This window comes from Leucopleurus acutus (assembly GCF_964270905.1).
Source record: "Leucopleurus acutus genome assembly, chromosome: 3".
Classification (NCBI taxonomy): Eukaryota; Metazoa; Chordata; class Mammalia; order Artiodactyla; family Delphinidae; genus Leucopleurus; species Leucopleurus acutus.
In genome coordinates, this window is record NC_139145.1 from 134,713,241 (window position 1) to 134,736,277 (window position 23,037).

The 23,037-nt window shown below is 43.3% G+C and overlaps 1 protein-coding gene across 2 annotated transcripts in view; it reads left to right on the forward strand.

The window, feature by feature from the left end:
- The first annotated feature begins 2,734 nt into the window (after nt 1-2,734).
- ARL15 (ARF like GTPase 15) overlaps nt 2,735-23,037 on the forward strand; it is a 417,783-nt gene continuing 397,480 nt past the window's right edge. For both annotated transcript variants that reach the window (XR_014326122.1, XM_082836809.1), the window contains exon 1: nt 2,735-2,830. Coding sequence is in view for 1 of the 2 variants with exons in the window: in XM_082836809.1 (XP_082692935.1) it covers nt 2,783-2,830 (48 nt within the window). In the remaining variant the exon portion in view is untranslated. The remainder of the gene's footprint in view (nt 2,831-23,037) is intronic.

Here is a 23,037-nt window from a genome sequence, read left to right on the forward strand (position 1 = left end):
TATCTGTTCATACCAACATAAATTAGCCTCTTTCTTCTGCACAAGGGCGCACACATTAACTCCCCAGAAGATTAACAACAATTGAGAAAATGTGCTCCACATGGAGTTCTGAAGCCTTGGGTTTTTACAAGGATCCTTTTCCAAAAGACAAGATTCTTTTAATACATCACACTGAACACAAAGTTTTCCTTGGTGCCAGTTAGAATGAATATGCAAATGGTGTGGAACAGGGTGAGAACTACGGTGTAGCCTTTGGAACTTTTCCTTGAAAAGTTCATTTCCCTGCTTACTCATTCTTAGAGGTAGCATGAACTATGTTTATCCTGATGACCTTCTGTTGAGGATTCTTTTTCTTTACTAAGGTTAGCTTTTTTTTTTTTTTTTTTTTTTGCAGTACGCAGGCCTCTCACTGTTGCGGCCTCTCCCGTTGCAGAGCACAGTCTCTGGACACGCAGGCTCAGCGGCCATGGCTCACGGGCGCAGCCGCTCCGCAGCATGTGGGATCTTCCCGGACCCGGGCATGAACCCGTGTCCCCTGCATCAGCAGGCGGACTCTTAACCACTGCGCCACCAGGGAAGCCCTAAGTTTAGCTTTTAAAGAAAGGCAGAAGCCAACTGCTCCTGAATGGTCATCTTCCCTTGCATAGAAACTCACAGGCCTTTCAAGAGCCTCACTTGACAGTAGTCAAGACATCACTTATCAGTAAGACAGTGGACCAAAAGGTGTCTCTTTGCTAACTAAAACCCTTTATCTTATTTGTGATATGCTAATTCATAGAGAGAAAGGAAAAATATCAAACACTTCCTTGTCTATTTGAATTACTTTTGCTAGCAGCTTTGAGAGGCCTTTAACTTCTGCAATTAGTTTCAACCAGTTGTGCTGTAGGTTTGTGGTAGATCATCATCTCCATAATCCAGGTCAAAAATCTCTTCCAAACCTACGTGTGTTCTAACCTAAACCAAACATCATGTCAATACCAATTAAAGTAGGATCTAATGGCTTGATGCTATTGAGTCTAGTTAGCTCCTGCATAAAAACTCACTGTAATTTCTTCAGAAGTATAATTTATTTACACACACACTTGTCTGTAAATTGATTAACAAAATCAAGCTCTCTACTAAGTGTGTGTATACTTATAGGCTTTTAATTCCTTCAAAAGACTTTCTGGCTATAATTATTCTCATTTTGCTGCTGAGGTAACAGGTTCAGAGAGATGAGTTCCCCCAAATCATGGGGCTCACCAATCTGGAGCCCCCTCTAAAGGGCTACCCTTCCTTCTGGGTTATCTGCAAATCTAGGGTGAATTCCATTGTTGTCTCACAGAACTGTTTCGGCAGCCCCAGGTAGGCTTATTTTATGGAAATTTGTTCCTGAAGATACAAAAGAGGAAGGTGCTAAATTGGGGGAAAATAAAAATTCAACCCCTAAAACAACATTTATACAGGCAGGCAGCCTCTTCAGAAAGATAGTTGATGAAGTTTGACTCTTGAAAGGTTATTGTATGGAAGCCTTAATTATTAACACCGGTGAGAGCAATCCCTCATCCTCCTCAAACGCTGAGGGGTGGGCAAGCACACTTCAGTCACCTGAGCCTGATAAGACAGGTGTGTCTGGCATTGCTAGTTGTTCATAGCCTAAATCTTCAAAAACTAGAGGCTTGGGTGATCTTATCCTGATTCTTGTCTGATCCAGGCTTTTTCGCCAAATGCAGCCAAATGCAATATTGAAACCCCAATGCTAATTTCCACATTATTTACCAGGAAATACACATCTCAAGTGCACCTGCTTATAGATACCTTTAATTTTTATGATGACATCGGGTCACAAACAGTGTTACTCGGGTCTTTTCAGATCGCTTATTGTATGGCTCATTTTCTTCAGGGGCAATAGATTTGTGCACAGTGTAGGACACAAAGCGCACAAAGAACTGACCAGTTGATGCTTCCTGAGAGTCTCAAGTCTATAACCGACTTATGCAGAGTCCCTCAAATTTTTTTTCCCTTTCACATCGGTGGAGAGTGGCTTCTTCTGGGGCAATCTAGCGTCTTGTTGAAAGGGACTCTCCTGGGTTACCTCTGACCGCGACTAGCTTCTGTATACCCCCAGGGACATCAGGCTGGAGCTGTCCGCCTTTGCTTCACATCCTGAAGGAGGGGAGGGGCCACCCCCGAGTCACATGCTTGCTTGTTCAGAGTACCCTCTTACACATTCCAACCATCCCTGCCCTGCAGTCTCGAGGCCACAGGGCCTTCAGGAAATCGCTCAGGAGAATGGCATCAAGTATCTGTGGCTACTACGCCTCCCACGTTTCAGTGCGAGCTTCCTACTGGGTGATGGGAGGAGACACTAAGGCTCTCTCGCACTGGTGCACAGCTCGGTTCCGATTTACCCAACTTGGAGACCACGGAGGCACACAGAATTCGGGCGGCAACAGCACCAGCTGATTTTCCGTTTTTCCCCTCGCGCTCTTCCGCCCGCGCCGCCCTAGCCCCCGCCCCCTCAGCCCTCCTGACAGGAATCTGCAGCCCGGCAGCTCCCGCGTTTCTCCCCAGCCACCGCAGCGGCCTGCCTTTTATAGGCGATACAGCCAATGAGCGCTCTCTTTTCCTTCTGCCCGCCCATCCGGCCAATCGCCGCGCCCCTTGTGTAATCTTCGGCTCCTCGGCTGCTCTCGGCTATTTTCGTTGTTGCTGGCTTTTTCAGGGGCTGTTCGCTCGCAGCCGGAGACGCTGCTTTTTTTTTTCCGGGTTCGGAGCCGTTCCGGATGCTCTAGGCTGCCGGATGTCTGATCTCCGGATAACTGAGGCGTTTCTGTACATGGATTATCTGGTAGGTGCGGGGCAGGGGTGGCGTGTCGCCTCTCGGACTCCGACGTGCCTGATGTCCCTCCGCCTGGAGGAAGAGCCTTTTTGCTTTCTTTCTTTGGGATGGGATGCCTTTGGGGTTCTTTCTCCCGCAGCAAGCTCTAGAGCTGTGCCGGGACTCGGAGGGGCGGCAGCTGAGACGGCGGGGCCGCAGCTCCGAGGGGGTGGTGGAGCTGACAGGTAAAGGTGCGGCCCGGGTCAGATGTGCTGTGGGGCGAGGGGCGCGCGGGCGCTCCCGGAGAGATGGGGCCGCGGCGGCTGGGCGTCCCCCGCCCGCGTTCGGGTTCCTTGCTTCCTTCTGCGCTCCCGCAGAGGACTTTTCTTTCCCGGGAAGCAGGAGTTTCCCCCTCTCCCTTTAGCAGAACTCCAGGTACTATTAAAGAGCCATAACCAGAATGGCTTACTAAGTGCCCGGCAGGTCCGGTCATTTGGTTGTTATTAGATCTCTAAAGCTATGACCTCGGTCGCCGCGAGGTTTTAAAAGCACATTACCATAAAGTAGACGGGACTAATCTACATCGCAGCCTGGGTAGAAGGGACTGGGTAGCGGCAGGCATTGCCTCACCGTTCCTGCCTTGGATGCACGCCGCTTTTACCCTGTGCACGAATTGGACCCCACCTGTGCTTTTTTAGGCCAGGCTTACGCTGAGAAGTTTAGGTGGGAAAAGTGTCAGCACAATGCTGGGGCTGAACATTACTTTAAAAAGCACTTGTTTTGTGTGTGTGTGTTTGTGTAATTATGCAAGAACCATGTATTGTTCCAGAAATTATTTCCCCACAGCTGCATGTTTGTGTTCACGGGGATCCTCATTGACCCTGGCTGTGTTCGATCTAAACAATGACCAGGTTTACCTTGTTAGCTGGAACCGCTATTGCAATGCAGAGTTGAAGTAGATGGTTAAAAAACATTGACCGTCCCTTCATCTTGTTGAACACAGGCAGTTGGTTTCTCTCTGCAGATTGGCTTGGCAGAGATTTGCCAGTGCCTTCTAGGAATTACACTTAATTCTGTACTAAGAAAGACTGTGAATGCTTTCCTAGTCAAGAAACGCTGGACGAGGACTGGTTTTGTAATGTTATTTTGTATTTGGGCTTATTTCCCCTGAAGGTTCCTGGTTTGGTGGTCTTGTGGGGAGGGGTGGTTATTGCAGTTAATGCATGACCTTGTGAATGGAGGGGAGTCAAAAATTCTGAGTTCAAATTCTGTTTGGTTCATTTGTTGATGTCAGTAACTTCCTCTATCTCTGTGATAAAGGGACATTATCTGCCCATAAAGGGAGCCTGTGAAGGGGGTTATCTGATTAGGAGGTTCTTTAAAATACAAAGTGCAATGTAGGTTAAGAGAGTTGTTGGATGTTTCTTAAAGATTATTTTCTGAATTAAATAACTGATTATTTTGTAGCTTGTCTTATCAAGTACAGTACCATGGCTTTGTCTTGCAGTCTGCCTGAATTAAAGCCAAAGTTGAGGATAATTACCTAATTGGAAGGGGCTGCCCTTACCTATATTATTGAAAGCTAATTTTGGATTCTTAAGTAGTTTCTAAAAAGGAACTCAAGTTGTTCTGGTATTTTATTATTTTATTTACTGGGTGAGTTTTAAATTTGCAAATTGCATGGGGAAAAAAATTGGAAGACTGTTTAATTACTCAGGTTAATTTACTGATGGAGAGTCTAAGGGTGGGTGGAGGAATGTTTGTGGGGCTCTAGATTACCTTAAAAGCAGATTATTTCTTTGTCAGTTTCCTAACAGTTTTGTGTCAGAATCAATGGGCCCCAAGTTCGACATGGCCTTTTTGTTGTACCTGCCATGCCCCCATACACCCTGTTTTTGAAAAATCATTATTTTGTCACCTTATCTATGCTTTTTAAAAAATCCACAAGTGCAGTGAAACAGCCCCATAAAAATCACTTGGCTCATCACTGGCGGTGAGAAAAAAACTCTTAAAGGAAATAAGTCCGTTCTTATGAGTATGCCAAATATCCGCTGTGAAAAGACTTAAGGAAATCCTTAAACATTAAGTTTAAAAGAAGAAACCCTCCTCAGGTGGTCTTCTGTGTTTACGTTTTGCTTATCAGCTCTCAGAGAAAATGATGTTCCACACACCATTCCTTTCTTCTTGCCTTTCAGACGGATTCATTTGCTCGTACATAATGTTTATATGGTGTTTATTAAAAACCAGTTTCTAAAAAATGAAAATCAATTTCATTGACTCTGTCTGGGATCTTATTTTAAAAATCAGTTCCCAAGTCCTTTTACCTATTTTCCAGAGAAAATATGCTCCTTTCATTCCGAGAGTTTAACTCTTCAGCTTTTGTTGAGCTTGTGGACTAGAGTAAGTACCTTGTGTATCACTTGACAGGAATAATTTGTGTGCCATCTTTTCTTTTTTTTTTCTTTTTAATTGGTGTTTGACTTTCTTATTGTTGCTGTTGGAAGCTGGAAGAGGGAGCTGTGTGTGTGTATGCATTGTTCTTTAGGCTGGATGTCATCATTTAACCTTTTTCATTTGGAGGAGAGGAAGAGAAATGAGAGAAACGTAGATGTGCTGTTTTTAACAGCTTTCATTAAGATTGCGGTTATTAAAACAATTGATGAAGCTCTCTGATCTTAGAGGCTGCTGTTGATTTTTTTTAACTTAAAAGAAGTGCTCTCAATTAGAGGGGACAAATAAGGTGGATAGGGTTTTCATTGATTTCAGTTTAGGGAAATAATGGTAACTTGCTTATCCTAAATAATTATATGTATCGCCCTGTGTCCAGTCTTTATTTGTTGAGTTGAATGAATATGAGACCGAAGGGACAATTCTTCTTTTCTGTCCAGCTTCTAAAGTAAGACAAGATAAAATCTGTTTGGATTAGGTGTTTTGCTCTGGGGAATGCAAAATGTATCTTTTACTCTTAACTTTAAGATTATCAAGATATTATTTGTTTAGGCTGGGTGGCCATTTAATATAAAAAATCTTGGTTTTCCGGTTGACGAGGGAATCTGCTTGGCAGGCCACATACCTTTTTCCCAATTTCAGGATGGGCTTTAAAGGCCATGTGCACACCTGTCAGGTCTGTAGGTAAAGATTCTGCTGCTGTTCAAAGGGCAGTACCAGCATCTTTCTTTCTGTCTCTCTTCTTACAGGTAGAATTAGTAAGACAACGTGTGGAGCTTTTTGAATATGGTAGGAGAAAATAGTCAAGTTATAATGGAAAACGTGTCTACCATGTTTTCCTGGAAAGTTGGATAAGATCAACTTCTGGATTCCTTTCGGTTTAATATTCTTTGTGTACCGATTCATGTTCATTGGCCTGGATTTTACCTTTCCCCCCCTTCTGCCATCAAAATAACAGCAATAAAATTTCTTATGCTTTGTGTAGTGCCGTTGATGATTACATGAGACAATGGAAGGAAAGTGATTTATACACAGCACGTTGCTTTTCAGATGTAGAATGTCAATATAATGTGGTTAAGTTGCTGATATTATTCTTACACCTCCTGTGGAATGACTGTTACCGTTCAGTGGTAAATAATGGACTACCTTTTAATTTTTATTTTATTTTGTTTAAGTTTTTTCTTTTTGATGTGGACCATTTTATTGAATTTGTTACAATATCGCTTCCGTTTTATGTTTTGGTTTTTTGGCCCCAAGGCACGTGGGATCTTAGCTCCCCTACCAGGGATCGAACCCGTACCCCCCTGCTTTGGAAGGTGACGTCTTAACCACTGGACCGCCAGGGAAGTCCCTGGACTACCTTTTAAATTAGCTTCAGGATATGGAAAGATTTAGAGTGTCATCAGCAAGCAGGAAGTCACAAGACTCTCTTGAGGATTGTTTAAAACCTATAAAAATAAAAGCCACCTTCGGATATTTTCTTTAATCCATTTAACAAATATTTATGGGGCCCCTGCTTTGTGCATGACCCTGAAAGTCAGAGCCGATGAGCCCCCAGCTGGGATCCCCTTGGCTGTAGGGCTGGCAGGCAGGTGGCTCTACAGGAACCTGTGGCAGGACAGTTGGGTAGACACAGGGGGAGGAGGCTGCCTCTGATGTGCTCCTTGGCTGGCTGGTAGGTTTCTCTCTGCTGCTTGGGTTGCTGGTAGGTTTCTCTCTCATGTGTTTTTCTTTGTTTCACTGTGAACTAAAATGCAAGCTAGGCCTGAAAATGTGACAACTAAAAGTGCTTCATTAGTCTTGGATGCTAATTGTCAGATAATGATCATTGCGTGTCTGTATTGGGTTTGGGATATAATAAGGCCAGGGTTCTAGTTTTCTTCCTAGTATAGGTTGATGAATGTGGTCTAGTTTCTTGGTCACAGGCTATACCTGTCATTATAAAAATTTGTGTCAATGGGGAAGATCAGGTGAGAGAAGGTGGGTGGATCAGCACAAATCCATCCCCATTTGCAGGATACAAACCAAGGAATCAACCAACCAAGAACAGAAACTCTTGATGTACACAGAGCTCTCAGGCTCTACTAAGTTGTAAGTGAGCCCATTCAAAACGAGGAGTGAAGGCACAGTTGTGACTTCATCTGATGTTCTGTTGTCTTAAAAGTGTGCTGTTTTCGACCATGAATGACTGTGAACATTATAACTTGTATGTTCTGACTATGTGTAACATAATGACATAAGCCACATATTTTTAAATTTTAACTGCAACTGGATTAGTCAGTAACGTAGATATTCTTTTTTTTTTTTTTTTTGCGGTACATGGGCCTCTCACTGTTGTGGCCTCTCCCGTTGCGGAGCACAGGCTTCAGACGCGCAGGCCCAGCGGCTATGGCTCACGGGCCCAGCCGCTCCGCGGCATGTGGGATCTTCCCGGACCGGGGCACGAACCTGTGTCCCCTGCATCGGCAGGCGGACTCTCAACCACTGCGCCACCAGGGAAGCCCCGTAGATATTCTTTTATTAACAAATCATAAGATAAAAATAATGGGAGCACAATAAACAGTTCTCTTATCAAAAAAGTTTTAAAAATATCCAGATGATGAAGCAGGAGCTGCGATATAAAACAGTAGTTCTGGTTCTCGACCTTCTATTGTTCCAGGCTTGTAGAACGAGTCCCAAGAGAGGACACATGGGGACGTGATTCCTGCCCTCTGGGAGCTTGCATTCTGAAGGACGCCTAAGCCAGGTGCTTGTAGGCATGCTGGGGGGTGAGGGAATTAAGCATAGGAGTTATGAGGGTAAGATCAGTTAACATTTATTGAGCATTTGCTGTGGTGCCAGATAATGTAAGTGCTTTCCACGTGTAATGCATTAAACCAAGGCTCAGAGAGGTTGTGTAATTTCACCAAGTTCACACAGCTAACAAGTAATTAGCTGGGATTGTGGCCCCAGAGCCTTCCCTCTTCACTGCATTCCTTCCAGCTTGGTGTTAAAGCTGTTGGAATGCAGTTGAAATTTTTACAGTGTATTTCATGTAATTACCATGCTGCTTCTTGAGTCAAGAAATCAGGTGCCAGGAGCAGGCTGACTGATGCTCCCACGCGCTCGAGGACTTGGCTCCGCTACATGACTGTTAAGAAGAAGGCCGGATAGAAAGAGAACTGTGTTGTGTCCTGAGCCTCCCGACTCTGGGCACTGAGGTGGCCTTCACCATCCAGTGTTGCATCAAGTGACCACAAATGGGTTTCCAGGCACCCTGGTACTCTGCCCCCTAGTGTCACTTCAAGGGCACCTTCAGGGCCACAAGCCCCAGTCATCTTTTGAAGACTCAGAAGTCCCTGAGACTCAGAATCTATTTGGCAGTGTATTTGAAGTCTGCTCTGCTCCTTAACCAAGGGCTGATGGGAAGTGGGTCTGTGCCCAGCAGACACTAGGCCCCAAGTAGCCTTTTGCTTATGGATTTCAGTTGGGCAAAGTCTCCTGATGACATGAATTCCAAAGCGTTTGTTTTTGAGGTAGACTAGAAGGAAGAAAAGATTTTTAGGGAATGTCTGGTAACTGCATTTTAGTTAGCAAATGCTGATACTTCTCACAAATTGAGTTAATGATGGGCTTTTATTTTGGAGCCTGCAGTCCCTCCGTTATGCTGTGCTCTGCCCAGGCATCTCCCTAAATGCTTCTGGTGTTTGGTTGAATCTAAGAAGCCCAGTTCTTGTTGACCCTCATTTCTGAGTATCAGCAAAGTGTTTGAGCACATTTACTTCCGGCAGGGCTGGCTTCGTGGGCGTGTGGCTTAGAAGGGCCCCCATGCTTGGCTTAATGCTCTGTGGTTACCATCTTGAAACTCTTAATTTTGGGCACTTTGCGAACGTTTTCATCACTGAATCTGTAACATGTATCAGTGCAGGGTCCCTGACTATCTTGGTCATCCTTTTATCACCAGAATTGAGTCTGGAGCCCGGTAAATAAGGAACTATATACCAAGTACTGTGCAAAGTGTTTCACTTGCATCACCCAATTTAATCCTCCCAACAGTCCTGTTAACCAGATACTGCTGACTTAGGCGCAAGACATACTGACTTAGAAAAGAGGGAGCTTAAGGCTTTGTGAGGTGGAGTAATGGCCAGGATCACGTAACCAGTGGAGTGTCAGGGCAAGGCTACGAGCCTAGCTTGGTGGATTCCAAGCCCATGCATGTAAGCGTGGTTCAGTACTGCCAACCTAGCAATAATTAATAGTTGTTGAGAGGATGAGTGAGTGGGGCCATGTTTCGGGCACAGGGCTGGAAATTGAGAGGTCGCTTGATTGCTGCTGTCACCTGGGAGAAGTCCTCCTGGGAACTCAGACAGCCCCGCTTCAGTTGGGGAAGTACATGTGTTTGTACCTTAAGGTGAGAGAGTTTGCCCACTGATTCTGCTTTCGCTTGTTTACCCACTGTCTCCTTCACCCCGTGCATAAGCATTGGCATTCTGCTCTTTGACTCACAGCCAAAAGCACATGATTTTAAGAGTAACTAAATAGGAACTAAAAGTTGGATTTGCAGGACCATCTCATTTATCAGGTTCCTTTGTACCTAGCGTTGCTGGGAATTGTTCTGACTTCTGGATTGCCTCTCTCAGGGTTGAGGACTTAGATCCTAGCAACTGGGGCCATGTCTCCCCCAGAAGGATTCCTGGGGGTTCTTTTTTCAACAAGATAGCTGCTTCTCTGGCCTCTCTGGAGGAAGCAGATGACAGCCTGGAGCCATCCCAGGACCACTGATTGAGGCGCAGAACGCCTACACCTGTTCCTAATCAATCTGCACATGGAGTCAGGAGCTAAAGCAAAATACAGTTCTTTCAAAGTTTTATTTTTAATAAATGCAAGTATTTAGAAAAAGTACAGAAAATAAGAAAACACATTTCTGTGTACCTACCTCCCTGATTGAAGTTGTTAGCATTTTGCCATTTTAACTTCAAAACTCTGGTGTTCTTTAAAAAAAAAAAAAGAAAGAAACTTTAAGGCGAAAGCCTTCTGCTCTCCCCTGCTTTCTTCCTCTGTCCTTCTCAGTGGTGACAACTATCCCAAAGCTAGTGGGTATCGTTCTCATTGTGTGTTTTTGCATTTTTATTATATTTGCATGTATGCATAGACAATATATAGTATTGTTCTGTGTGTGTTAATTTTAAAGGAGTTGTAGCAGACCATCCTTATCTTCTTGAAACCTGTTTAATTTCTCTAATGTTTTTAAGGTTAACAAATGTTATTGTATGTGTCTGTAGATATTTGTTTCATAGTTCTAGTTTGGATATTACCATTTCTGGTTTTATATGTAGAGATCTTATTTGGATTTTGTGAGAAGCTCAAAGAAAAGAATAGGTGTTGGTTTTGAGGCATGATTTTGCGTGTGTGTGTTTACTTGTTTTTAGTACCACACGATGAATCATATAAATTGTTTAATGAAATTTTATGTGAATATCTGTCTTTTATGATTCAGTTTGTTTTACAGTTTAGAGCAGTCATTTTGTAATCATATTAACACATGTACATATATATTCTTGCCTGTGTAAGAAATGAGATTATTTTGGTAACATATTTATTATTAAAGTAAAAGCTTAGTGAGGAAATTTGGAAAACACAGCCAAGCACAATGGAAAAAATATATATCTGTAATCGAAGCAACCCACAGAGATCCGATTAATATTTTTTCAATCCTGAATTATAAATGAAGATATAGTTTTATAACTTGCTTTTTACACTTATGTTTCAGTTTCTCTTCTGCAACATTAATTTTCTGCATTATACCCGTAAACCATAATTCTCTTAACTACATCACCTTTTAATTGAATATTTTATGTTTGTTTAAATTTTTGTTTTATTTTGTTAATGTTTTGTTATAAATAATGCTGCAGTGGACATTCAATATAAACTCTTGGATTTTTTGTGATAGTGTATTGTTCTATGGTTTCAAAAAGAGGTTTCAATGCCAAGGAAGTTTGGAAACTGGGTCAAACAAAGTTCAAGTTTCTTTATTGTACAGCCTTTAGTATGCAAATGTACATGGTGGTCTCAAAAAGGGAGATTATTACATGCAGTGTTTCTAATCCTGTGGAGTATTTTTATGATCATATTCTAGTAGATTTTATGCAGGGTCAAAAGGTACCTGCATCTTAAAGCTTTGACTTATGGATTAAATAAGTTAATAAACCGTGCCTGGATATAATCAGCTGCTGTTTGTTAAGTCAAAGTTATGTAATAGTAAAGACGGTGATAATGATGATAATTAATATTGATTGAAAATTTACTCTGTCCTAGGTTCGGCAGGAAGTACTTAATATACATTCACCATTTGTTTGGTCTTTTCAGCGACCCTCTGAAAGGTGTAGGAACTTGTATTCTTGTTTTATGGTTGATGAAACTGAGGGTCAGGAGAAATTGAGTAATCCCAGCTGCCTCAGTTATTATGAGGGTTGGTAACACATCCGTAATCTTAATATGTATGTGTTTTATTTTGTGATAGAGAAGAAAAAGTTTGAAGTCCTGTATTTGATTCCTAGATATTCCACCTATTACCTGAGTAATACGAGTTCTTTTCCAAATGTCGGTCCATAGCAAAAAGGAAAAGTCAGAGCGTTACAAAGTCATTGTACATTTATTTTATAGTCTTAAAAATATGAGATTATATCTTTCCAACTTTGTGTAGATATTAGAATATGCTGTCTCTTCTGATGATAGTGAACAATAGTATCTCTCTCTCTCTCGCTCTCAAAATGTTATTACCTGTTAGAATAAAAAGATGACAATCCTTATCCATCCTCAGGTTTGTATGTATGTATATATTTAGAATGTACTTATTTCTAAAACCCCAAATACTGGGAACCTGGTCTAAGACAAATTAATCCAAACTACAATTTCCTCATTTGAAAAATTCAGATAGCATCAGAGCCTCTGTGATGACTATTGATTATTAAGTGTGTTTTTAAAAAAATCGCGTTATAATTTCTGTACCGATTGGTGTAGGAGTCCATATGACTCAATATAATGGCATTAACAGAAGGGGGGCAAGTATAGATACAACGAGTCTGTCTCTTTCTCCTTGTGTATGTCTTGGATTCTGCCCTCCCCCAACCCCCCTGCCCTTCAGGGACACCGTGGGGATTTTTATACTCTCCAGAAATGGCAGTGTACAATTTTTGTGAAATAATGTAACTAAACATTATGTCAGAGCACATACTTTCTTGTACATTTTAAGAGCTGGGCACAAAAGATTTGTCCTTGACCTTGGATAAAACATGTTTTTTTGTCTGTTCTGCAAATTACTCATATTAGGACTTCTAGTCCCAAAAAGAATGTTAAAGTTAATTTTTACTGTCACTTAATTTTTATTTCCTCTTTTCTTCTCTGATTCAGGTATTTTTAAAGATAGTAATTATGACTAGTAAATGAGAATCTTATTTGCAAAAAAACTTTAACATAGGGCTGTAAGGGTTGAATGAGAATGTTTATACTGTACTTCATGAAAATAAGGTATTACATAAAGCTGATGTGCACTTATTCTTTTCTAATCAAATATATTTTTTTTTTTTTTTTGCGGTACGCGGGCCTCTCACTGCTGTGGCCTCTCCCGTTTGCGGAGCACAGGCTCCGGACGCGCAGGTTCAGCGGCCATGGCTCACGGGCCCAGCCGCTCCGCGGCATGTGGGATCCTCCCGGACCGGGGCACGAACCTGTGTCCCCTGCATCTGCAGGTGGACTGTCAACCACTGCGCCACCAGGGAAGCCCTAATCAAATTTTTTATTCACCAAATTGTTGTCTTCTTTTTAATTGAAGTGTAATTTGCATACAGTAATTTGTACAGCCTTAAAGGTACAGCTAGATGAATTTATATGTACCTGTGTCTTGTAACCACCCCAGGTGGAGATGTAAAACCTTTCTAATACCCCAGAAGGCTCTCTGTGTTCCTTCCCAGGCAGTATTGACATAGATTGGTTTTGCCTGATTTTGAACTTAATATAAATGGAATCACAGCTTTGTATTCTTTTGTGTGTGATTTCTTTCAGCATGCCTGTGTAATCCATCCATGTTGAGTGAATCAGTAGTTTGTTCCTTTTAGTTGCAATGCAATATTGTATGAATATACTATTACTAATCTATCCATTCTGTTGTTGATGGGCGTTTAGGTTGTTTCCAGTTTGGGGATATTTGGAATAAAGCTGCTACAGACATTCTTGTGCATGGTTTTGGTGGAAATAAGCACTCATTTCTGTTGGATCAAGTAAAATTTCAGGTTCACAGGGCATACATATGTTTAGATTCACTAAATGCCACCAAACTTTTCCCAAAGTGGTTGTACCAATTAGACATGTACCAGTAGTGTAAGAGTTCCAGTTATTCCGTATCCTCACCAAGTCTTTACATTGTCACTCCTTTACTTATTCTGATGAGTGTGTACGCTAAAGAAATGTAAAGTTGCCCAGAGCTACATCCGTGTGTTCAGGCATGAGAACAATATAGTACAAGAGGATTATAAGGCGGATTTTTTTAATTTGGAGAAATTACTTGGCCATAGTCTGAAATTCCTACATTATTGAGTTGTGTGATTCATTTGAAAATCCTGAAACGCTGAAGAGGTACTATGGAGGTTGGTTGACCTGGTTGTATTCCTGGCTTTGAAACAACTAAGTGTGAGGTTTGGGCAAACCAGTCAATGTTATTGTCTTAAATTTCTTCATCTATAAAAAGGTGGGATTAATTAGATAATCCTAAATGTTTCTTTTATTTCAAAATTTTTCTCAGTTATCTTGTATCCCTTTTGGAATAACTTTCTTCTTTTTTCCATTCTTTCTAATTCTTTAAGTGATCATAAATTTGCCTTTACAGAATTATCATTCATTCACTCAAACAGCTCTAATTTTTTTTATAAGCCTTGTAGGTTCTGGTGCTGTCCTGGGCACTAGGGATATACAAGTGAATAAGACATTGGCCTGCCCTCAAGGAACTTATACTCTTGTAGAGATGAAAAGTAAGCAGTTATGTTTTGGAGTGGCATATTCTATTCAGAGGGAAATAAAGGTTACTAATGCGGTATATGAAAGGGAAACTTAGACTTGAGGGCCAAGGAGAGCTTTTCAGAGGAGCCATTTTTAATCTGCAACATTGCAGTTGAGTAGAGTTGGCCAAGTGACAGGCAGGGCCAGAGCCAGGGTGAAGGAACAGCTTGTGCAGAGACTTGGGGGTGAGTAACTCCGTCGCTTCAAGGAACTCCAAGGGCTCAGTGTGGCTGGAGCAGAGTCAGGCTCAGTGTCTACACTTGAGCTGCAGAGTCCCTCTACAGTCACATCGTGGGAACCTTTAACGTTTGCCTAGAGTGACATGGTCAGATCTGGCTGCACTGTGGAGAAGGATTGGAAAGGGCAGCCAGACTGGAGGAAGAAGACCAGTTAAGAAGATGCTGTCTTGATTCAGGAATGAAATGATGGTATTCACAGCCAGGTAGGGGCAGGAAGGATGCAGAAAAGTAGGTGGATTTAAGCAACACTTTGCGAATTGCCAGGATTTTGTCATTGGATGTAGAAGATGAGACCAAAGGGGATTTTAGGGATAATTTTCAGGTTTTTGGTTTGAGTATCATTCTGGTTATCCATTCCTGAATAACAGAGTACCTTAAAACAGCGGCTTAATAACGGTCATGTATTTTACTCATGAATCTGGAGGTAAATTGAGTTCAGCTAGGCTGTTCTTGTTTTTCCCTTTTAAAAAAAATTTTATTGAAATATAGTTGATTTGCAGTATCATGTTAGTTTCAGGTATACAGCAAAGTGATTCAGTTATATATATAAATCTATTCTTTTTTTAGATTATTTTCCATTATAGGTTATTTACAAGATAACAGCTCACCCTTTTGAATTGTACAATTCAGTGGTTTTTAATATATTCATGAAGTTGTGCAACCATCAACCGCATCTAATTCCAGAACGTTTTTATCACCCCAGAAAGAATTCCTGTACCCTCCAGCAGTCACTCCCTAGGCCCTGGCGATCACTAATCTACTTTGTGTCTCTCTATGGATTTGCCTATCCTGACATTTATTTACATTTCATATAAAGGGAATCATATAATATGTAGCTTTTTGCATCTGACTTCTTTCATTTAGCATAAATGTTTTAAGATTCATCTATGTTTTAATATATATCAGTACTTCATTTTCTTCTATTGCCTAATAATATTCTTTTGTATGGGTGTACCACGTTTTACTGGTCCATTTATCAACTTATGGACATTGGGTTGTTTCCACTATTGGGCTATTATGTTGCTATGAATGCTCATGTGCAAGTTTTTGTGGGGACATATCTCTTCAGTTCTCTTGGGTTATACCTAGAGTGGAATTGCTGGGTCATATGGTAACTCTAGGCTTTACTTTTTAAGGAACTGCCAACCTGTTTTCCAAAGTGTCTACATCATTTTACATTCTCACCGCCAGTATATGGGGATCCAGTTTCTCTACATCTTTGCCAAATCTTGCTATTGTTTGTCTCTCTGAGTATAAGCTAGATTGTTCTTGCTCAGGATGCCTTATTACCTTACCGTCAGATGGCAGCTGGGGGCATCTCGAGGCTTCTTCATACACTGGTCTGGCATCTGGGCTGGGAACATGCAAATCTGGGGGCTGGAAAAGTGTGAACTCCTGCGGCATCTCTCTTCGCTCAGTCTTTCTGCATGAGGACTCAGGGGAGCGGCGTTGCCAGCTGGAAGGCTCAAAGAGTGCATGTACCAAGAGAAACTGGTGGAAGCTGCTGGTCTTTCTAACCTGACCTCAGCAGTCATGCAGCATCACTTGTACTGCACTTGTTTATCAAGGCAGTCACAAAGGCATGCTTCGGGCCAAGGGCAGGAGACAGACACCACCTCTTGGTGGGAGGAAGCCAGAGGATTTACGGGCATGTTTTAGGACCACGACAGGCATCAGGGAGGCTAAATGGGTCATGTACTGTGATAGGTGACACTTGAAGGAATAGCACATGGAGAGGGAAGATGAGGACTTTGAGTCTGGAGTTTGCACTGCTTGTGGGAAGTCCAAGTTGAGATTTCGTGTAAGTAGATGGGAGCTGAGAGGTGAGCCTTGGATGAGTAGTTAAAAACAATATTGTTACTTGCCATATATATACACTATATTGTTAAATCATCAGGTGGGAGGCGTAGTGCTACATATTTTTCATGCATGATTTATTACTATTGGGGTGGCCAAAAAGTTTTTTCGGGTTTTTCCATATGACGTAACAGAAAAACCCGAACGAACTTTTTGGCCAACTCAATATCCTTTTAGAGATTAGAAAACTGAGGCTTAGAGAAATTGTGTCATGCCTGTGATGTGGTGGAGCCAGAATCTGAACCCAGGTCTGGATAACGTCTGACCACCCTAAACCACTTAGATGGTAACTGAAGCCAAGGTCACGTCCACGTTTGAGCTCGCCCAGGGAGGGTTGTGCTGAGTGGGGAGGGGAGAACCCGAGGAAGCCCAGTGCCTCGGCCAGGGCCGGCACATAGTAGGCACGCAGTTTTTGTGGGATCAGCCACAGGAAAGGAATCTCAAGAGGGAAAGAGAGCTGCAAGGTTGGGAGAAAACCTGGAGAGTGTCCTGCTGAGCGGGCTGAGAAGGGAGACTTTCCAGGAGGAGGAAGTGGCCAATTGTGTTAACTGTGGCCCAGAGATCCTGGAAGATAATGGCTGCACGGTGCTCGCTGGATTCGCGTCAGTGATGACCTTGACCAGAGGCTCTCAGAGGCCTGGTGCGAAGTGACGAAATGATGCCGCTGCAGTTGAGACTGTCTAGAAATTTCACCACGAACGAGAAGAAGGCCAGGGCTGGAACTGGAGGGGGAGGGGACATTGAGTGGCGGCTTTCCTTTCTAAAGGGGACCGAACTTGAGATGATTAAATGCCGATGAAGTGGAGCGTGAGGTCATCTTGCTGAGCGTGACTGAAATATGGTGGCGGAGGGGTTTGAGCTGAAGTAGCTACAGTGAAGAATGAGGGCCATGATGACCAGGGACACAGACTTTGTAGCTGTTTGGGTCTTGGTTTCAAGAAGGTGGGCAGTTAGATGGATAAAGGTTGGGATTTTTCCAAGGTGAGTCAGTGGGTGGTTAATGGGGTAGAGGAATTTAGGACACTGGCAAGAGGATGGCTGAAGTGATAGACTGTCTTGAGCTCTGAGTTAGTGGAAAGGAAGGAAGGGCGAGTAGAAAGTAGAGGATACGAGGATGGGTGGTCCTGATGCGGATGAACGGTGGGAGTATTGGAGTTATTTGGAGTAACTGTTCAGAAAACTGGAGGGAGAGAAAGTTCATTGTAGGGGACAATAGGATGTATGAATTTAAGATTGCAGAGTGGCTCTCGGAGGGGAGTCTCCAGCGCGTGGCGGTGCGCGGCCGCGGGAAGGATGGGGAGCTTAAGACGTGGAAGAGGAAATACAGCGCAGGTGCTGGATATAGCATCCTTGTGGCTGGCGAAGTCAGCAGGACCAGGGCAGGACTTGGGCTGGAGCAAAAGGCTGAGGCAGATTCAGAAATCCTCAGTGAAAGAGGGAAGGTCGGCCAATGTCCTTGACAAGGAGAGGCACACAGAGCTAGATGTTAGAGCTCATTGCCCGGAGTCTTGAAAGGAGTGGGGGAGGAGGAGTGCCCTGGAGATCCTCGAAGGTGACCTTGAGGGACTGAGCAAGGTGGGGGGGGGCATTTAACGAAGTTCTGTGGGTGTAGAGGAGTTTGTTTCACGGTTGAGTGCCGCAGGCTTTGGGCTGAACTGCCTGCCTGGCTCTACCACTCTAGCTTTGGCAAAGTTACTTAACTTCTCAACGCCTCACCTTCCTCCTCTGTAAAGTGGGGTGAGTAGGAGTAACTAACTACCTCTTGGGTTTGTTGTGAGGATTAACTAAAATAATACATGTATTTCAGAACAGTGCCTGGTACCTCTTTCTCTGCCACCCCCTCTTACTGTCATCATAGCAACGACAACGAAAACCCCTTCACAGCGTTTATATTGGCAGGCACTTTCTAAGGACCCTATGAGGTAGGTATCATTTCTGTTTTTCAGATGTTAAAACTGAGACATGGAAAGATTAAGCAACTTGTTGAAGGACATACAGCTAGGAAGTGGCAGAGTCAGGCTTTGAACCCAGGAAGTCTTGCTTCAAAGCCCTCCCTCCTAACCAATATGCATAATTAATGCGTACTAACTACACCACATCCCGACCTGTACCACCACGACCCCAGGGCAGAGGGCTCTGTGGAGAGACTGGGGAGGGAATGGACTTGCGCGAGACTGGCTTGCTGGAGAGGAGACACAGAGCAGCGTGGGGTAAGGGTAACCGTGATCTGGAAGATGGTGCAGTCAGGCGGATGTTTTCCCAGAATAATTTGATCTAGCAGCTCCCTGGTCAAGGAGATGGGAGAAGGGAGGCCCAAGTTGGTTGTGTTGCAAGGAGGGAGTTCTGGTTCAGGTAAGTAAACCCACAGCTCAAGTACCTGATTCTTCTGACCCTCAGCCTACTTTTCCACTAAGAGTGGTTGTACTTGCAAAGGAGTCCTGGTCCCCAGTGAGTGAGGGGACGGGGCTCTCTCAAGGGATGCACTGTGGACATCTGTCTCTCTCACACGGGCTGCATCTCCTTGGAGGGTGCCTGGAGTTTGGGTCCCTCAAAGCCCCTGGCACCAGTCTCCCAGGGCAGAGAACTGGTGGTTCGAGCTGCCGAGTCCAGAAGCTGACGAGGACGGCCCAGACCTTTCCACTGGACCGAAAGCTAGTAACGGGCAGCTTGTTGGGACCAGGAGTTGGTTCTGTGAAGGCAGCCTGCTTAGGGCTGTTTTGTCAGGGCAGCCTGTGAGCTAACCTGCATGTGACATGTCCGGAACAATCGCATAGTAATCCGGATGCACTGTTAATAAAGCTGCAGAGATGTGTGTGAGCCTGGCTTCTGTCTAGTTAAAGTGATCATGGAGCGTCGTGTTGTAGAAATAAGTTTTGGTTGGAGAGTTCACCTTTTCCCTCCTACTCTAATTTAAGCCTTCTCTCTTGCAAGTCTTCCACTGCTAGAACTGAACTGAGGCTCCTTCCAGGGCTGCTCCTGGGGCTGCCGTAGACAGTTAAGCTCACGGGACACCGCACGGAGGTGCCTGGCCAAGGGGGCAAGCACACCTGCAGTCCAGCCCCTGCCCAGCTTGCCAAGGTCCCCATTGTGCACTGGCACAGAGGTGCTAATGGGCCAGCTACAGCCCTGCCTCAGGCCTTGGTTCCTGTCTCTGTTACCGGACAAAGCACAGCGTTTCACAGTGCAGGGCTGGGTTGTGGGCCTCTTTGTGTGCCCAGAGCCTGACATAGGTACACAAGGTAGCTGCTAAGTCAGTGGTTGGGCTGAGAGGCTACACAGAGTAACATTTAAGGGCACTGACCTTGGAGTCGGACTCCCTGCACTTGCATTCTAGCTCTGTCAGTTAGTTACCTGCTGTGCAGCCTCTGTGCCTGTTTCCTCATATGCGAAATGGGCATAATAGTACCTACCACTCAGAGTTGAGTTAAAATATAGAAAGCATTCAGTAGAGAGACTAGTACCATGAGCATGATAAAAGTGTTTGCCATTATTGCGTTGGAACTCTCTTTATAAAACAAGGATTTGTGGTACTGTTGTCACCAAAATGTTCTCACTCTGATTCTTCATTTTTCCAATACCAGCTTTTCAAAAATCTTTCTGCCTCCACCTAATAAACATAGCACGGGGTAACTAGGTTAACGATATTGCAGCTGCTTGTTGATGGGTTAAGTGGCAGCTCTTTCTGATTTATAGGGGTGAAAGGTCCTGGCATGGCAGAGGGTGGCCCGCATCTCTTCAGGCCAATTCTGCCTACAGCTGTTACGTAAGTTTGGCCAAATGAGCCAACTTACTTTAAACTAAGTGGGCAAGTTTTCTGAGGTCCTACTGTAGAATTACACTCGTTTGGAACTTTCAACTTCTCTTTTGTTGGAATCAAACAGTTTGAGAGTCAAGTTTCTGCTTGTGAGAACTTTTTTCCTAGCATGTGATTGGCCAGCTCTCTTATCCCTTCTTCCCTTACGAATGTTTCTTGAGAGGCGGCACGTTGTAGACCAGTGGTCCCTAACCTTTTTGGCACCAGGGACTGGTTTCATGGAAGACAGTTTTTCCACGGATGGGTCAGGCGGTGCAGGAGCTGCCCTCCCGCCGGCCGAGCGCCTCAACCACTGGCCCAACTGCATCCTGCTGGCCATGTTCCTCGTCTACTACGTGCAACGGGCCTTGATTTCCCCCTTTTCAGATCCGAGGAGGAAAGCCCGCACCATTGTACGCCTTTATATTGACATTCGTGTTCTGCATCTATAACTGGCTACTTGCAGAGTAGATACCTGAGCCAGTATGCAGTGCATGCTGACGACTGGCTCACTGACCCCTGATTTCTAACAGGTTTTGTCGTGTGGTTGACAGGCATGCTGATAAACATCCATTCAGATCATGGCCTAAGGAACTTAAGGAAACCAGGGGAGACTGGATGGAGGGGCTTGTTTTTTTTGGTTTTTTTTTGTGGTACGTGGGCCTCTCACTGTTGTGGCCTCTCCCGTTGCGGAGCACAGGCTCCGGACGCACAGGCTCAGCGGCCATGGCTCACGAGCCCAGCTGCTCCGCGGCATGTGGGATCTTCCCAGACCGGGGCACGAACCTGCGTCCCCTGCATCGGCAGGCGGACTTTCTACCACTGCGCCACCAGGGAAGCCCGAGGGGCTTGTTTTAGTATATCACTGCAGCCAGCTACTTCAGGCGGTAATGCGAGTGATGGAGAGCGTCAGATGAGGCTTTGCTTACTCGCCCGTGGCTCACCTTCTGCTGTGCGGTCCGCTTCCTAACAGTGGCCGCAGGGTTGGAGACCCCTGTTGTAGACGACAGAGCAGTGAGCTGATTTATTGGATAATGTCGTCATTTTGAATGTTCCCTGAATGTGCCTGGTTCTGTTTTTCAAGTCATTGTGTTAGAGGTAGAAAACCTCTTGTGGTGATTGAAATTCTTTTCCTCTCTGTTTTATTTCACATAGAAATATTGTACATCTATGTTGTTCACCAGTACTATTTCTCTTAATGTAACATGATTTTCCCCATGATTCGTTGGGTTTTCGAGATGCATGTTTTAAAGACTGGGTCATTGAGATAGGATTATTTGATCATTCCTGGACTTCTTTGGGTTTCCTAACTTTTTCAGGGCCCCTGTGAGCTGACCTTGGGCTGTGGGCAGGATTACAGAACTTCATGAGCCTGAAGAGGAGCTGTTCTCTATCATTTCTGTGGATTCAGGCTGCAGGTTTTTTGCAGCCTGAGTGTGTGGGAAATAGATACCTGTGCTACTGATGTTTTACTTTTCTCCCAAATATGACTTTATTTGGGGGGAATGCCTAACTTTATTGGTCATCTTTGAAAATACCCATAGGCGGATATTTTCCATTTCTTGACTTCTAAGTACTCACTTCTTACTGAACTTTATTGTAAATAATTATGTGTTTAAGATCCACTTTGAACAGTTTCATAAAGCAGACTTTCAAAATTTCAAAAATTTTCTCTTTTGATTCCCGTGTCAAGAAGTGAGATCTTCAGCTCCTGATTTTAAAGCTCTTCAAATTGGCTTCTTTGTTACCTAGGAGAGCCACAAGTATAATGAAACAAGTTGCTAAAAAAGTTGAAATTATAAAGAGCTGTGTAAGAAGTGATGCATATTTTAATTCTTTGTACAAAAGTTGTCTTGAATAAACCAACGTAAAAATGCATAATTGTGAAGAAATGCTGGGGATGAGAATCAAGAAGATTTAACAAGCTCATTGATGGTTTGAATCTCTCATCTGTTTTAAAGCAATTCTCTTTTTCCCAAATCCAGAGTGCTTAAGAGTTCATCTCTGAGGCAAAGGTCATTTATCCCAATTGCTTTATATTATTGCAGTGAGTGATTTTAAAACAACGGCAGTAACAGAAAATGAATATTCTTTTAAGAGTGGGTATGGTTGCAGATATAAACAGCAAACTAGTGGTTACCAGTGGGGAGAGGGAAGGAGGGGAGGGGCAAGATAGTAGGGGATTAAGAGGTACAAACTATTATGTATAAAATGAGCTACAAGCGTATATTATACAACATGGGAAATATAGTCAGTATTTTATAATAATTACAAGTGGAGTATAACCTTTAAAAATCATGAATCACTATACTGTACACATGTAACATGTAATATTGTACATCAACTATACTTCAATTAAAAAAGTCCCACGTTAAATCAAAATAAAGAACTTTCAATTTAAAAAAAGTGGGTGGATAGCATTTTCCTGGGTATTCAAAACTAGCAAGGACTTTTGTTTACTAAACAACATTTCAATCAGTGTTGATCTGCTTGAAATGAAACATAGTAACTTTAGGTTCTCTATTTTAATTCAGTTGTACATCCCTGTGTTCAAATACCTAGTTACAGCAAGAAGAGGATCTGCTAGGTTTTAAAATAATTTTTTGAAGGGTATATGTCAGAATAGTTTTGGGAAAAGAAAAGCCCTACTGTCCTTCCCGTCCCCCGTATCTTCTTTCCTCTTCCTATCTAACTTTCCTCACTCCACAAATACTTATTTTTTTTAACAGTAATTTTATTAATCTCTTTAATTATTATAATTAACACGATAACAAATTGCCATAATTTGCTAAGTTACAGTTTTTAGCAAACGGAAGCAGGCAGGCAAGATAGAACAAGATCTCTTCCTATGTCAGTCATCCATCCAGTGC